Genomic DNA, 14,568 nt, shown 5'->3' on the forward strand with positions numbered 1-14,568 from the left:
AGAGGAGGAGAGGCAGAGAGGAAGATGTTCTGTCCGTTGATTCACTCCCCAAGTAGCTGCAATGGCCAGAGCTGTCCCGGTAAGAGCCAGGAGCCTCTTGGGTTTCCCACGTGGGTGCAGGGTCCTAAGGCCTTGGGCCATCCTTGACTGCCTTCCCAGACCACAAGCAGGGAGCAAGAAGGGAAGTGGAGCAGCCAAAACATGAAACAACGCCCATATGGGATCCTGACGCATGCAAGACAAGGATTTTAGACATTATGCTTTTGCGTCAGGCCCTTACAAATTTTCTTATTCTTTTACATTAGACTTTTTTAAAAGATTTATTTGTTTCTTTTGAAAGTCGGAGCTGTAGAGAAAGAGAAAAATCTTCTATCTGCTGGTTCATTCCACTAAAGGCTGCCATGGCTAGATCTAAGCCAGACTGAAGCTAGAATTCAGGAGCTTCTGCCAGGTCTTGCATAGTGGTGGACAGGACCCGGCACTTAGTTATCTTTCACTACTTTTCCCAGGCACATTGGCAGGAGGCTGGATTGGAAGCAGAACAGCCAGGACTTGAACCAGTGTCCGTATGGAATGCTGGTGCTTGCAGGCAGCCACTTATATTAAAACTTAATAATTCTAAATAGAAACAAGATTAACATTTGCTTCAATTCCAAATTAATTTCCAAACTCTGGTCTCTGTGTGTAGTTTGACTTTTTTACAATGATAACATGTTAGCTGTTAAATATAGCAGATGGTGGAGGCCTTGAGAGCTGATTGATTGCATGGATTTCTGAGAGCTTTGTGACCCGCCCTTGTAAACAGTGATGCTGAGCTCTGTCTTTTATTACAGGCAGCAATGTGCTATGTCCACGTAACAGCACTGGTGGCAGAGTATCTCACACGGAAAGGTGAGTAAAGAGTCTTTTGTTTTGCAAAATTAATATAAAGCTATACAGCAAGACAGAGACACCTGAGAACCACTCCCTAGCAGATGTGGAAGCAGGATATCAGTGTGTGAGTGAAGCAGGTTTATTGCTTTGTTCACTGATGGGACAGGTACCTCAGTTGGCTGCACAGCAGAAATGTCAGGATGAAAAGGAAAAGGAGACTACAAGCTGTGGTATAACTTCCTCTTGATAGCGCCGTTCTGCAGAAGCTAGTTAGGACCTTACCTTCAGGGGTGATCCTGGCCAACCAATCTAAGCTTGCAAATATCTGGTTTTCCTCTTTTCTGGTTCCCAGTGAGACTATTCATTGATCAGAAGACAGACATAATGGGAAATTTCAGACACATTTTCTGGAATGGAGAGAAGCCAGGAGAGATGTTTCATGTGTGTCCTGTGCACTTGCTCCCACAAGAGCGGGCCATGCAGCCATTCATGTATTCCTTGTGGTTCAACACCAGTGCAGCCTCAAATGGTAGCATTTGTTTCTGGGGTCCCCTAGTCCTTAGAAAGGCTGGTCATCTGCCTTATAATCCTTGAGAATAGCAGCGCCAACTCTGGGCTGGTGAGGGGCACCTGTGAGTCATAGATGCTGAGACCATGAGAGGTGTGTTTCTGGCTTGACTGACTGTCTGGGATGGCATTTAGGGAGCCCACATTTTTCTCATCTGAGGGCCTGATTGAGAAAGGAGTTATGGGTTCCATATTCATTTAATACCAGTCCTGCTTTGCACTGAGACCTTTGATCAGGAGATACATTTCCTCATGTTTAGAAGCTGACCTAGCACTCCGGCGGGAACCATCCCTCTTCTGCAACTCTAGCACCTGCCAGAGGAGAAGCCAGGGAGGTGAGCCCCAGGGTCACACAGCCTGTAGGGGATCCAAGCTGTTCTCCACGTTACTGAATGGAGTGGGGACTTACTTTCTGGGTCCACTTTGCATGAGAGACTTTGCTTTCTTCCACTCCCTTCTTTTCCTGGGCTCTCTGGTTGGCTGGCAATCTGTTCATATGGGCAACGAAAGGAAAGCACTTTGATCACCATTTTTTGTTATTGCCTTGAAACTGAGTCTTTTTTGATGTGTTCAGTGGCCTGAGCCAGGAGTGATTGGCTTCTACATGTTGCGTTCTGTATGTTAATATATCCTCCAGCTGCTAGATTAATGCTTTCCTTGGGGCCTCTTTGGTTTCTACAAAACAGGATCCAAGTAGGGCTGATCCAGGAGAGCGGTAGAGACACTCCATGACCCAGGAGACGCTGGGAGCCTAAACGAACGTACCACAGAAGCAGCCTGACTTTGCAGTCTACTTTTTCAAGGCTTGATTTCAAAATACTCTGTTCCTCTTTCCCCTACCCCCAAGATATGGGAGGTCTCAGTTCAACTGTGGGTTTTAAAGTAAAATTTATGAGTAGCCTTCCCAGAATAGAGCAGCAGAAACATTTCAAGTCCTTCTTTTCAGCCCGTTGCATGGCTGGCATCGTTAAACTAAGTTAAAACCATCTCCCAGTGACCCCAACATGCGCTGCTTGCCTAAGGATTTTGTTATCCCAGGCATCAAGCTTACTGCAACCTTTTACCACTGCCCCTGGAGGCCCTGGGAGTGCCACGCTCCCTGTTACTGCAGCTCCTGGGTCACGTGCAGAAGGGCCTGTTGTCGCCATGGCCAAGACCTGAGGGTTGCTCAGCTCCTGTGGTGCACTCAAGCCACATCCGAGCTCTGTGGTCTACTCAGGCAGGCGAGCAGGAAGCTCTGCTCTGCGCTGCAGGAGAGAGGAAAGGAAACAGAGCTATCTTTTTTATTATTATTTTTAAAGATTCATTTTTATTGGAAAGGCGAATATACAGAGAGGAGGAGAGACAGAGAGGAAGATCCGCTATCCGGTGGTTCACTCCCCAAGTGACTACAATAGCCGGTGCTGCGCCAATCCGAAGCCAGGATCTCTTCTGGGTCTCCCATGTGGGTCCCCCATGTGGGTCCAGGATCCCCACGGATTTAGGTCATCCTCTACTGCTTTCCCAGACCACCAGCAGGAGGCTGGATGGGAAGCAGGGCTGCCGGTGTTAGAACCAGCACCCATATGGGATCCTGGCGCGTGCAAGGCGAGGACTTTAACCACTATGCTGTCGCGCCACGCCCAACAGAGCTGTTTTTGAGACATGGCTTTCTCTTTCATTGACTTTGGCTTTATTTTTTCTTGCTGTTGGAGCCTCGTGGATCATTTCACTAAATCACATTTTCCAACACTCATTATTTTATCAATTTGACGGAATACCTATTTTGTCAGTTTGCCTACAATATATACTTTGAATGCTCGTTAATAAAATGGAGTTAAAATTTTACAAAGGGGTGGGAGAGCGGAGCCAAGTGAGGGAACTGTGGGTTAAGGATGAGGAAATGAATCAAAAAGCACACAGTGGCTCCCAGGCTCCTGCATACGTGCAGTCTCACACGTAAGGACTTTTGTTCGGTATAAAAACACACAGGATAGGAAGAAGCCTCGGGATCCCATTGCTTTTGCATTAATATCCTCTGACTTACTTTCTGTTCTCCCAAATTTTAGGCATGTTCAGACAGGGCTGCACAGCCTTCAGGGTCATTACCCCAAACATCGATGAGGAGGCTTCCATGATGGAAGATGTGGGAATGCAGGACGTCCATTTCAATGAGGTGAGTGGCGTTCCAGTGCAGCTGGGCAGTGCTGGAGCTGCCTGAGTCAACAACACACCTCAAAGACAGTGGGGCTGGTCACCTGCTGACTCTGAATCCATCCTCCTTTGTATAAGAACACTCTCATATTCCCACAACAGTGCAGCCAGCCCTCAGAGCAGTTCCCCCCAACAGGAGCCTGTGCCAGGTGTCTCTGCCAGGGCCTCCACCCAGCGCTTGTCTCCAGGCAGCAGGCCAAACAGCTAGAGCTCCCGCCTTGGCCACCCTCTGGCAGCACCCTCTGCTCCGGCTGGAGGGTCTGCGGGGCTGAGCAACAGCACTCTTAATGTGCATTCTTGAGCACAGTTAGGTAAAGTCCTGCAGAGTGATCATAAGGTCCCCATTCTGTTTAGCACTGAACTTCAGCTCAAGAGTTTCTTTGCTGCCCCCACCGTATCAGGATCCTAAGTCCTGCCTCTGCTTGGGGACTATAATCTGGGTTCTGTGGCACATTAGAAACTAGGACAACCCTCTCCCACCCCCACAGGGATAAAAAATTTGATAGTAGATCTCTTGCCAGATATGATATTCTTGTAGCCCCTTATACATAACTAGGCAGCTTTTAAATAAATCCAAGAATTTGGATAAAGACTAGTTCTTGGCTTGTATTTACTGTGTCCGAGGAGCTACATCCCCTCACTGCGGGTTCGACTGAAACAGCCAAGGGAAAGATTGTTAATCCTTCTTAAGCGCAACTTTTTTTAAAAATTTTATTTTTATTTCATAGACTTCATTATTATTATCATCATCATCATTTTATGATACAGTTCCATAGGCCCTGGGATTTCCCACAAGCCCTCCCCAGTTCCCTCCCCCTACATTCAGTTCCCCTATATTATTACTATACTATAGTTCTTCATAAACTGTCGTATGTCCATCATTGCATTAAGCCCAATTTTAAGGAAAAGTGCAGTTGTCTGTTTCTTCATGTAAGAAAGAACAAATGAGAGTGAATATCTTCTGCCTTGATTTTACTTCAGTAATGACTAAAGTGTTATTTTTGATAATGTGTAATACTTGTGTTATTATGTATTACAAGATTTTTTTTTGCTTTTTCAATTTCCATTTCTAACATTAAATATTGAGAGAGATCAATCACAGAGACAGAAAATCTTTGGAATCCTCAATCATTTTAAAGACACATCAGAAGAAGTTTTATACGCAAAAAAGTCCCAAGATGCCTTCGAAATTAAAAAACTAAGCTGAAATATTAAGTGGTTAAATATTAAAGTCAACCTAACCACATTAGATAAGGCTTTCTATGTATCTAAGAGGGGAAACAAGTTGGTTATTCCATGGTGTTAACAGTTCTGTGATATCTCCACTGGGAGATACCTGGAAACATCAATTTCACCTTCTTTATGCTTTTCACTGTTAACCATGAAACCTGTCGCTGAAGGCACAGAGCCCACCCACATAGTCTTGGCTTTGAATTCCTCACTTCGAGGCAAATAATAATAATGGTGTTTTCCCTGATGGGAGGCATGCATGCCTGTAGTGTCTCCTCACAGAAAGCCATACTTGCATCATTGTGCCAAGTGAGCCCTCAAGAGCCCTGTATTTCATTTGGAATTAGATAAGGAAAGCAGTGATGCCAAGAACGATTAAAGATGGAAAAATCAAGTTTCCAGTAATGTACCGCACGGGAATGATAAATTAATCTTGAGTTTGTGCATGTGATAAAATAAAAAGCAGAAGCAGCCGCTGGAACCCAGTGAACCAGCCTGTGTCGGACGGACGCTGGGTGTGAATGGCACCCTCTCTGGCTAATCACTCAGGACCCCTGTATCAGCTGTTTCTAGGATATGGACTTTTGCCACCCTATCATTGAATCATAAAGCCAGTAAATCTTTAACAGGGTCCATGGTCCATCATGATCTGTAATGATTAGGCTATACCATGCTGCAGTCATGCTTGTCAAGTCCTGAGCAAGCCCTGCATCAGGGAGTAGAATGAATACCATGTGCTGAAAGACAGGAAATGATCTACCACTTGGTCACTGCATTACCAACCAGGATGTTTCAACAAAAAGAAAAAGATGAAGGAGTTATCAGGCAATATGTGTGGGGCAGTAAAAATCACTGTCCAATGGTAAAACTATAAACAAACAAAATCATCCTCTTAATTTACATCATTAAATAAATTAAATGTCTTGGATGCTTTCTTAAATTAATTTTTTCAGGGAAAGCTATCTAAAAGTACACAAAATTCTCATAGTTGCAGGTCTCATGGGAGTTTTTATTGACATCAATTCCACCTTCGCTGAGAGTGTGGACTCCCACCAGCTGCTCCTGTTTACATAAGAGAAACATGCAATTCATATTTTAAGTTTTATTTTGTGAGTCTGAGTCTGTGGAGACAGAAGAATTCTACAGTCCCTGTGGTATTAGCATTCAGTTTTGGGATTTCTTTTTTTAAGATTTATTTATTTTTATTGGAAAGGCAAATTGACAGAAAGGAAGATACTTCATCTGCTGGTTCACTTCCCAAATGGCTGTAACAGCCAGAGATGAGCCAATCCAAAGCCAGAAGTTTCCTCCTGCTCTCCCATACCGGTGCAGGATCCCCAGGCCTTGGCCCATCCACTGCTGCTCTCCCAGGCCATTAGCAGGGAACTGGAGCAGCTGGGACACAAACTGTTGTCCATATGGGATCCCATCACTTGCAAGGTGAGGATTTAGCCACTGAGCTATCGCCCCAGGCCCCAGTTTTGTGATTTTTGTTCAGGGACCTAAGGAGACATACATGGGAAAATTAAGAAAGCCTAATAAAAGTGGTGCTTAAAAATGTTCAGAGTTTAGAGAAACCAATAAGAAAAGTCACAATGCCCCTGAAGAAGAGAGAAGAATAGAAACTACACACATCTCCACCTGGCAGGTAAGGAATTCTTCTATCCACCCCACCCTCCATGTCTCTGTTGGAGTCTGCCATTGTCCAAACAACTAGAGCTGGAGGACCAGGAGCCTATCTTGCAGTCCAGCCATCCTCCTGTCAGCTTCCAGAAGGACAGGACCAAAAGAAACTCGAAAGGAGAAGGGAAAGTACAGAAATCTCCATTATTCACCTGTTTTCTAAGGTTTCACTGCCGCCCCCATATTAGTGCTCCTGCAGCTTTTGTGGCCCCTCAGGGATACCTGCAGAGTGGCCCGAACTTTGAGCCAGTTAGTAAACACATTCCCAACTGAGGTTGAGCCAAGGTAGCCCTCTTCCATTTCTTGTTTCAGCTCTTGTTTTGGGAGCTCTTGTACTTTTAAAATGAATGCACTGCAGTAACCTCAAGTGTAGCGCCCAAGCACAGAAATGTAATGTTCCATAATAATGATGACTGTCTTTGTATCTTGAACAGACTTGGGTTTGTAACCCTGTGGAGCTATGTAACCGTGCACTGCTCCCTGGCTTGGAGTGTTCTTAGGACCATGAGAAACATACAGCACATCCACACCATTAGGGAGGTGCTCCAGGGCAGCAGTAACAGTTAGTAGGGAAGTAGTGAGTGGATTGTGTAACTGCTCTGTCCTTTGCTGATACCAGAGCACATCATGCCACTCTGGTTTGCAAATGTCCTGAGTTGCTCTGGTGCTGAACTCAGTGCTGGAGACAAGGGGGTAAGATGTGGTCCCTGCCATAAAAACCATAACACTCCTGGTGATTCCTTCCAGCTCAGGAGAGACACCGGAACCACTGTCCTTAACAGCAGAATCCGAAGCTGCTGAGCACTTTGTTGATTCATTCCATAAACTAGCCACTTTGTATACCACTTTGTAATGTATTCTTGGAAGTTAATGCCACGTGCTAGTACAGCGACATGAGAGTGAGGACCTTGCCTCAGAAGGTCCCACTTTGTGCAATAGCCCTCTTACTAACAGATTGCCTTTCATGTGCCTCTGCCCTGATCACCTGAAGGGAAAGAGGTTGGTTTTGGTCCTACACAGGTGATTACTTTGAAACAAATGGTCCTCAACTCTATCTTGAGAAATGATGAACGGATAGAAATATGATTTAAGCCATGGTACCACTTCAGCACTCAAGCCAACTCATGTTAACAGTTATTTCCAAATGATGGCAAATGAAGCCAAAGCCATCACAGACCCCATCAGTGTGCTGGTCCTCAGAGAGGACATCTGAGCATGTAAACAAGGTGCTAAAATTGTCCTTCGTTTTATCTGATAGCCTTTGAGCACTATCACCATGTGACTGTTACCAGGGATCGTTGTGGTTTTAGTAGCCATGATTGGTCAGAATGCAAAGTAAATCAACAGATTTCTGCTGTGAATGTCATTCACATTCACATACTAAACAGTGTTTAGTTACTGTCTTGGTTCTTCTGACTTTAATTTTGTATGACATGTGGTCTCTCATTTGATGGTCTGTGATTACTATTTTTATTTCCATTGAGTTACATCATCTGTCTAGCTATGGAGTTGACATTAGCTTAAATATTTTGCCTCACCAAATTGTTTTGATATTACATAATCCACACTCTTACAAGCAAAGGAATTATCTTTTTATTTTTATTTGTTATTTTAATATTTATGTATTTGAAATACAGAGTTGTGGGAGGGTGCACATCTGCTGGCTTACTCTCCAGATGGCCACAGTGAGTGGTGCTGGGCCAGGATGAAGTCAAGAGCCTGAAACTCCATCCAGGTCTCCCAGATGACCGGCAGGGGCCCGAGCCCCAAGCCATCTTCCGCTGGCTTCCCAGGCGCATTAGTAAGGAGCTGGATCAGAAGCAGAGTAGCTGGAACTCATACCAGTGCTATGGAATGCTGACATCACCGTGACAACACAGCCCCATAGTTTGTGATAAAAGCCATTTCTAGATATTTCTAGATAAATTTTATGCTAACTTGGATTTTATATGATATATTGCCATTTCTTTACAATAAATGATACTCACTGATGAACTACAAATCATGAAAACCTCCTGTGTCAGAAAAGAAAATAGTATCCAACAGAGTGTCAAAGATGATGCTGAGTTGGTTCCTGGTTATTGGTAACTATTAAATTGAGGTACTTGTTTCATAATATTTTGTATCAATTATAACAAGGTATTTTGCGTAATGAACTCAGGCATGTCATGTCATATATACTTCTGTACCACTTGAATTCCAGTTTATTATTAAAGTTTTCACCTATGTCTAGTTTTACTAAATAAAATATGCTCTTTAGATATTAATGTATCAATTAGGAATATAGGAGCTGGGAAACTAGTTCTAGTCTTGACTTACTTGAGTAACATACAAGTAATAGCCAACTACGTCTAGAGCTATTTGACATGTATCTGAAAGGCCTCTATTGACATACTTCACATGAACGTACAGACCATCTTCCTTGTATACCATTTTGTAATGTACTATTGGAAGTTAATGTATGTCTTTATGTATTTTCATGCCAGGAAATTGCCTCCACATAATTATTTTTGCCTTAAAATTTTGTGTCCTGTAGGCATGCATTTAATCCTCACATCCTTGTCTGCTGTCTTGCCACTGTGGATGTTGGATTTAATTCTCCAAACCCTGAAACTGCCCTTGCCTCACTTCCCAGCTGTCTTCACTCCCCAGCTTTGCCCAGGCTATGGCAGCACTCCCCACCTTTGCCCAGGCTATGGCCACACTGCCCGCCTTTGCCCAGGCTGTGGTCGCACTGCCAGCCTTTGCGCACTGTCCTCCTTTGCCCAGGCTGTGGCCACCCTGCCCACCTTTGCCCAGGCTATGTCACACTGCCCTCCTTTGCCCAGGCTATGGCCACACTGCCCGCCTTTGCCCAGGCTATGGCCACCCTGCCCACCTTTGCCCAGGCTATGGCCGCACTGTCCACCTGTGCCCAGGCTATGGCCGCACTGCCAGCCTTTGCCCAGGCTATGTCACACTGCCCTCCTTTGCCCAGGCTATGGCCACACTGCCCGCCTTTGCCCAGGCTATGGCCACCCTGCCCACCTTTGCCCAGGCTATGGCCGCACTGTCCACCTGTGCCCAGGCTATGGCCGCACTGCCAGCCTTTGCCCAGGCTATGGCCACACTGCCTGCCTTTGCCCAGGCTATGGCCACACTGTCCACCTTTGCCCAGGCTTGGCCACACTGTCCACTTCTGCCCAGGCTATGGCCGCACTGCCTGCCTTTGCCCAGGCTTGGCCACACTGTCCACCTTTGCCCAGGCTATGGCCGCACTGCCTGCCTTTGCCCAGGCTATGGCCACACTGTCCACCTTTGCCTAGGCTATGGGCACACTGCCCGCCTTTGCCCAGGCTATGGCCACACTGCCTGCCTTTGCGCACTGCCCGGCTGTGCGCAGGCTGTAACCGCTCTTTTCCTTCCTACTGCTGCTTCTACCATCCACTTTCACCTGCCTGATTCATGATCACCTTTTGTGATTTGGACCATCATGGCTGTCTGCAGCTCCCTGTGCCTCTGCCTCCCCTCCTCTGGACAGTCACTGCTCCCCTCGGCTTCCCCGGTTCCCTGCCCAGTTGTTTATCACTGCACTCATGCCATCTTTTATGGATCTGACTACCACGCTGGACTCTGAGCTTGGGGTAGCAGGGAGTGCTGAGTCCGTGAAAGCTGCATGTTTGAGCTTCCCTGTACATCCAGAAACTCATTAACTGCTGTGAAATAAAGCAACCCACGCTACTCTCAACTCAGTGTCTGCCCTTGGACTTGCATTTGGGCAGGAACTTGAAATCACTGTTTCTTCTGTCCTTGAAGGCTGACGTGGAGGTCACCTCTCTCTGAGTGATGGTTCCAGTTGGCTCTGAAGGCTGAGTGTGTGTTTGAGACCTCTTTCTCAAAGCAGATTTCATTTAGGTTTAATGAGCCATTCCAAACTTGGACTCCACTCTTCATAAAGACTAAGTTTTAAAAAAATAATAAATGACAGAATCTTAATTTTCTTTATGTAGATTTTTTTAAGATTTATTTTATTTTTCTTGAAAAGTCACATTGATGGAGACAAAGAAAAACAGAGAAAGATCTTCCATCCACTGTTTCATTCCCCAAATGGCTGCAACAGCTGGAGCTGAGCTGATCCGAAGCCAGCAGCCAGAAGCCAGGAGCTTCTTCATGTCTCCCACATGGGTGCAGGGTCCCAAGGCTTTGAGCCATCCTCCTCTGTTTCCCCAGACCACAAGCTGGGAGCTAAATGGTAAGCACAGCAGCCAGAACACGGACCGGTGCCCTTCAGGGCTCCTGACACATACAAGGTGACAATTTAGCGATTAGGCTATCACCCCAGGTCCTATGCAGATTTATTTTTGTAGTCTCACAGTCAAGCACGGCACAGTACATGTTGTAAATGCTTGATTAAATGTTTGAATGAATGGTTAAATGAAATAATTATGTATGTAATGTTACAACTTAGTAACTCTTTGAGGCCGTTTTAATTTTCTGTGGGATTACATTAACGCTGCCTCAGATGATTGATGTTACAGTTGCTGTGGCATGCAGTGCAGAGCCCTGAGTCGATCTGATCTCATCCACAATAAGCAAACTGTTACTCTGTATTTGTATTACAGTGTGGAGCTCGGCGTACTAGTGGGACCAATTGCAGTTTTTCACAAATGAAGCCCAATAGTGAGATCATAAAGAAGCAAATGAGTCGATAAATTAAAGCAAAGGGCGGTTTTAAGATAGAAATTTTCCATAACCTTGACTGTTGCATTAGCAGAATGCCGTGTGTGCTTGGTATTCTCATCTGCATGGGATACTGAATCTTCAGAAAATTTTTCCGCCTCCTCTGCTGTCCCACAGCACCACAAGTGAAAATGGTCAATAAACACCTACCAACAGTTCCTTTGTCGTAAGAGACAGGAAGCACAAGACTTTAAAGGAGAATCCTGCTCAACTCAATTCCCCGCAGCAAACCACAGTTGCTACTACCTAGTGATATCGTCAGTATTACTGAGAAGATGTAAACATACCCACTACCAGACAGTATGTGGCACTGGGGCCTAGTGGATACCCCAATAGAATTAAAATTTTTAATAGAAGGAAGGAAGAATCCATTGAAATACAAGAGGTTTTTGTTGTAACACGTCCAACAAGATGAACTGAGGTGACAGATGCAAGGCTGAGACCCTGCTGAGAAGGCTGCAGGAGAAGGAGGGCCCCTTGCCCGGCACACAGGCTGCTCCCAGTGAGTCCTTGGAGCTGTTCTTCTGCTCTGCTTGATGGAAGGTGAACCTTTGTGCTCTGTCTAGTCAGCTAGCCAAGAACAGACAGTACTGCCTGTCTGGTCTCCATTTCAATAGTGCTCTGGCTAAGGCGCCTTGTTAACTTTCCTTGAACTCCCTGTTTACAGACATGACCTAAGTCTGAGTTATGTTTCAACTATTGTTTTGCTAAGTGTGTAAAAACTGGAAGCCTGGGGCCTGGCGTGGTAGCCTAGTGGATAAAGTCCTCACTTTGCACGTACCAGAACCCCATATGGGCACCAGTTCATATCCTGGGTGCTCCACTTTCCATCCAGCTCCCTGCTTGTAGCCTGGGAAAGCAGTAGAGGACAGCCCAAAGCCTTGGGACCCTGCACCCCTGTGGGAAACCCAGAAGAAACTCCTGGCTCCTGGCTTTGGATCAGCTGAGCTCTGGCCATTGCAGCCAATTGGGGAATGAATCAGTGGATGGAAAATCTTTCTCTCTGTTTCTCCTTCTCTGCTTAAATGTGACTTTCAAATAAAAAATAAATCTTAAAAAAAAAAACTGGAACCCTGGAAATAAACTTCTGTCAGTTGCCCATGAGAACACTGCCCCTCTCATTTCTTTTTGGAAGCTTTCCTCCCCGGGACGCATAAAGTAAATTTGTAGCTTTTTAAACGACCTATAAGTTACTGTCCATAATGAACAGTTTTTAGGACATTTTGGTGGATGAAGTTATATTTGATCCTCACAAACACCAACTTAGGTGAGATCTGAAATGCACTGTTCTTTTCACAAGTACAGAATACTTAAGTGTGTGGTGCTGATGCTGGTCAAGTTTTATTTTTATGCTGCTCTTCTGTCTTTGTACCACACAAGTATGAAAATTATAAAGCATACCATATTTAGTGTGGATAGTGTCCATTTGGAAATAGGTATGAGAAAAGTCAGAAGAGCATGTATCTTCATGATATAACTGCAATGGAGAAGAGACAGCATTAGAGACTTATCTGATTTCTTCTCTATAGTTGTTTTGATTGCTTTAATGGGATGTACAGTAGAAGCCTGAGATAGCAGTTGTACTTATATGTATGAGTACAGAGTTCAGTCATATAAATAGCATCTTTATGTTTTGTATGCCATAAATTTGACATACAATTTAAATGGTCTTGTTGGAATTTTCTGGTAAATTGATTTACAACTGCTTTATAAATACTTTTCCTTTGAATTGTAAACTACAGGCATCAAATGTGCCATGAAATTTTATCCCTGTAGTAAAATACACAGATTGTATTTTTCACAGTGTTAGCAAGGATGCAGACATGTTGAAAACAGCTGTCTGTAAAACCTCAGCAAGGTATTAGTAAAATTGATCAGTTACATGCAGCAAGAGAAGGTAAAGTTTATTCCAGGAATGCTTTGTTGGTTTGATATTAGAAAACCAATAATCTAATTAATCATACACTGGTGAAGGAAAATTATGTTATGAAGACATCATTTCTCCCTGAATTGGCTTATTGACTGGACCCTGCCATGGCCATGAGCTGAATGCCATTCCCTAATTGCATGTCTTGTCGTGTCTGACACGAGCTGGGGTCCTAAAACTCACCCTGACTGGTTGCTGAGGTAACATGAAGCATGACCCTGCCTGGAAATGGGCTCAGACTGACTAGTATAAATCTGAAGCACATGCCACCATCCTCAGACCTTGGACAACGTAACCTTCCTGCCTTGTGTGAGCAATCTGAGAGTTGCACTTCAAGATAGACACAAAGCGAAAAGGACATTGGTGATGCAGGCATAGTGCCTGTCCCACTCCGACACTGAATTCCTCTAAGATGTTTAATGTGGGCTAAAGTTACGCTAACTACATGTGTCTCAACATTTTCATTGCTCCGCAGAAAAGAAATGTTTAAGTCATGTAAAAAAAGAACTTAGAACAAAATTGAGGCTTCATAGGAAGCTGTTAATGTCAGTTTCTGTAGGCAAGTAATTATCACATAGCCACACCATGTAACCATTGTTTATCATTAATAAAATGGTTCTCCTGGGCCCAATACAATAGCCTAATGTCCAAATCCTCACCTTGTACATACTGGAATCCCATATGGGCATCTATTCATGTCCCAGCTGCTCCACTTCCCATCCAGCTCCCTGCTTGTGGCCTGGGTAAGTAGTATAGGCTGGCCCAATTCCCTGGGACTCTGCCACCCACCTGGGAGACCAAGATAGGGCTCCTGGCTGCTGTCTCCTGGCTTCAGATCATCTTAACTTCAGCCATTGTGGCCTCTTAGGGAGTGAACCAGCAGACAAAGGATCTCTGTTTCTCCTCTCTATATATCTGCCTTTCCAATTAAAAAAATAAATCTTCAAAAATAATGGCTCCGTAAGAGATGACTTGTTGCGAACGTAGACATTGGTGTTTTTCTATATTGCTTGCTTTGTACTTTGCCTCCTAGCAGTCTTCCAGTTATGCATTCTGTAAGTAATACAGTGTCACATTCCCCATAACCCACTTCTCGGCGGCTTTTCCTCTTTGGTCAGGATGTGCTGATGGAGCTGCTGGAGCAGTGTGCAGACGGGCTGTGGAAGGCTGAACGCTACGAGTTGATTGCAGACATCTATAAGCTTATCATCCCCATCTATGAGAAGCGGAGGGATTTTGAGGTATCTCTCCTTCACGATGGTGCATCATATCCGCAGGTCTACTTCCATTGCAACATAAATGTTAGGTTGTTTGTGGCCATCGGTCACCTCCAAAGTCTATGGGCACCATGCTTGTTTGAGTTGTCTCAAACCTCA

At 44.8% G+C, this 14,568-nt stretch overlaps 1 protein-coding gene across 6 annotated transcripts in view; it reads left to right on the forward strand.

Moving 5' to 3' along the window:
• The window catches only part of DOCK9 (dedicator of cytokinesis 9), a 287,950-nt gene that overhangs the window by 251,832 nt on the left and 21,550 nt on the right, over positions 1 to 14,568 (forward strand). For all 6 annotated transcript variants that reach the window (XM_004577379.4, XM_058670515.1, XM_004577380.4 and 3 more), the window contains exons 44-46: positions 834 to 891; positions 3,489 to 3,595; positions 14,311 to 14,433. In XM_004577379.4, coding sequence (XP_004577436.2) covers positions 834 to 891; positions 3,489 to 3,595; positions 14,311 to 14,433 — 288 coding nt within the window. The remainder of the gene's footprint in view (positions 1 to 833; positions 892 to 3,488; positions 3,596 to 14,310; positions 14,434 to 14,568) is intronic.

This window comes from Ochotona princeps, chromosome 12, assembly GCF_030435755.1.
Source record: "Ochotona princeps isolate mOchPri1 chromosome 12, mOchPri1.hap1, whole genome shotgun sequence".
NCBI lineage: Eukaryota > Metazoa > Chordata > Mammalia > Lagomorpha > Ochotonidae > Ochotona > Ochotona princeps.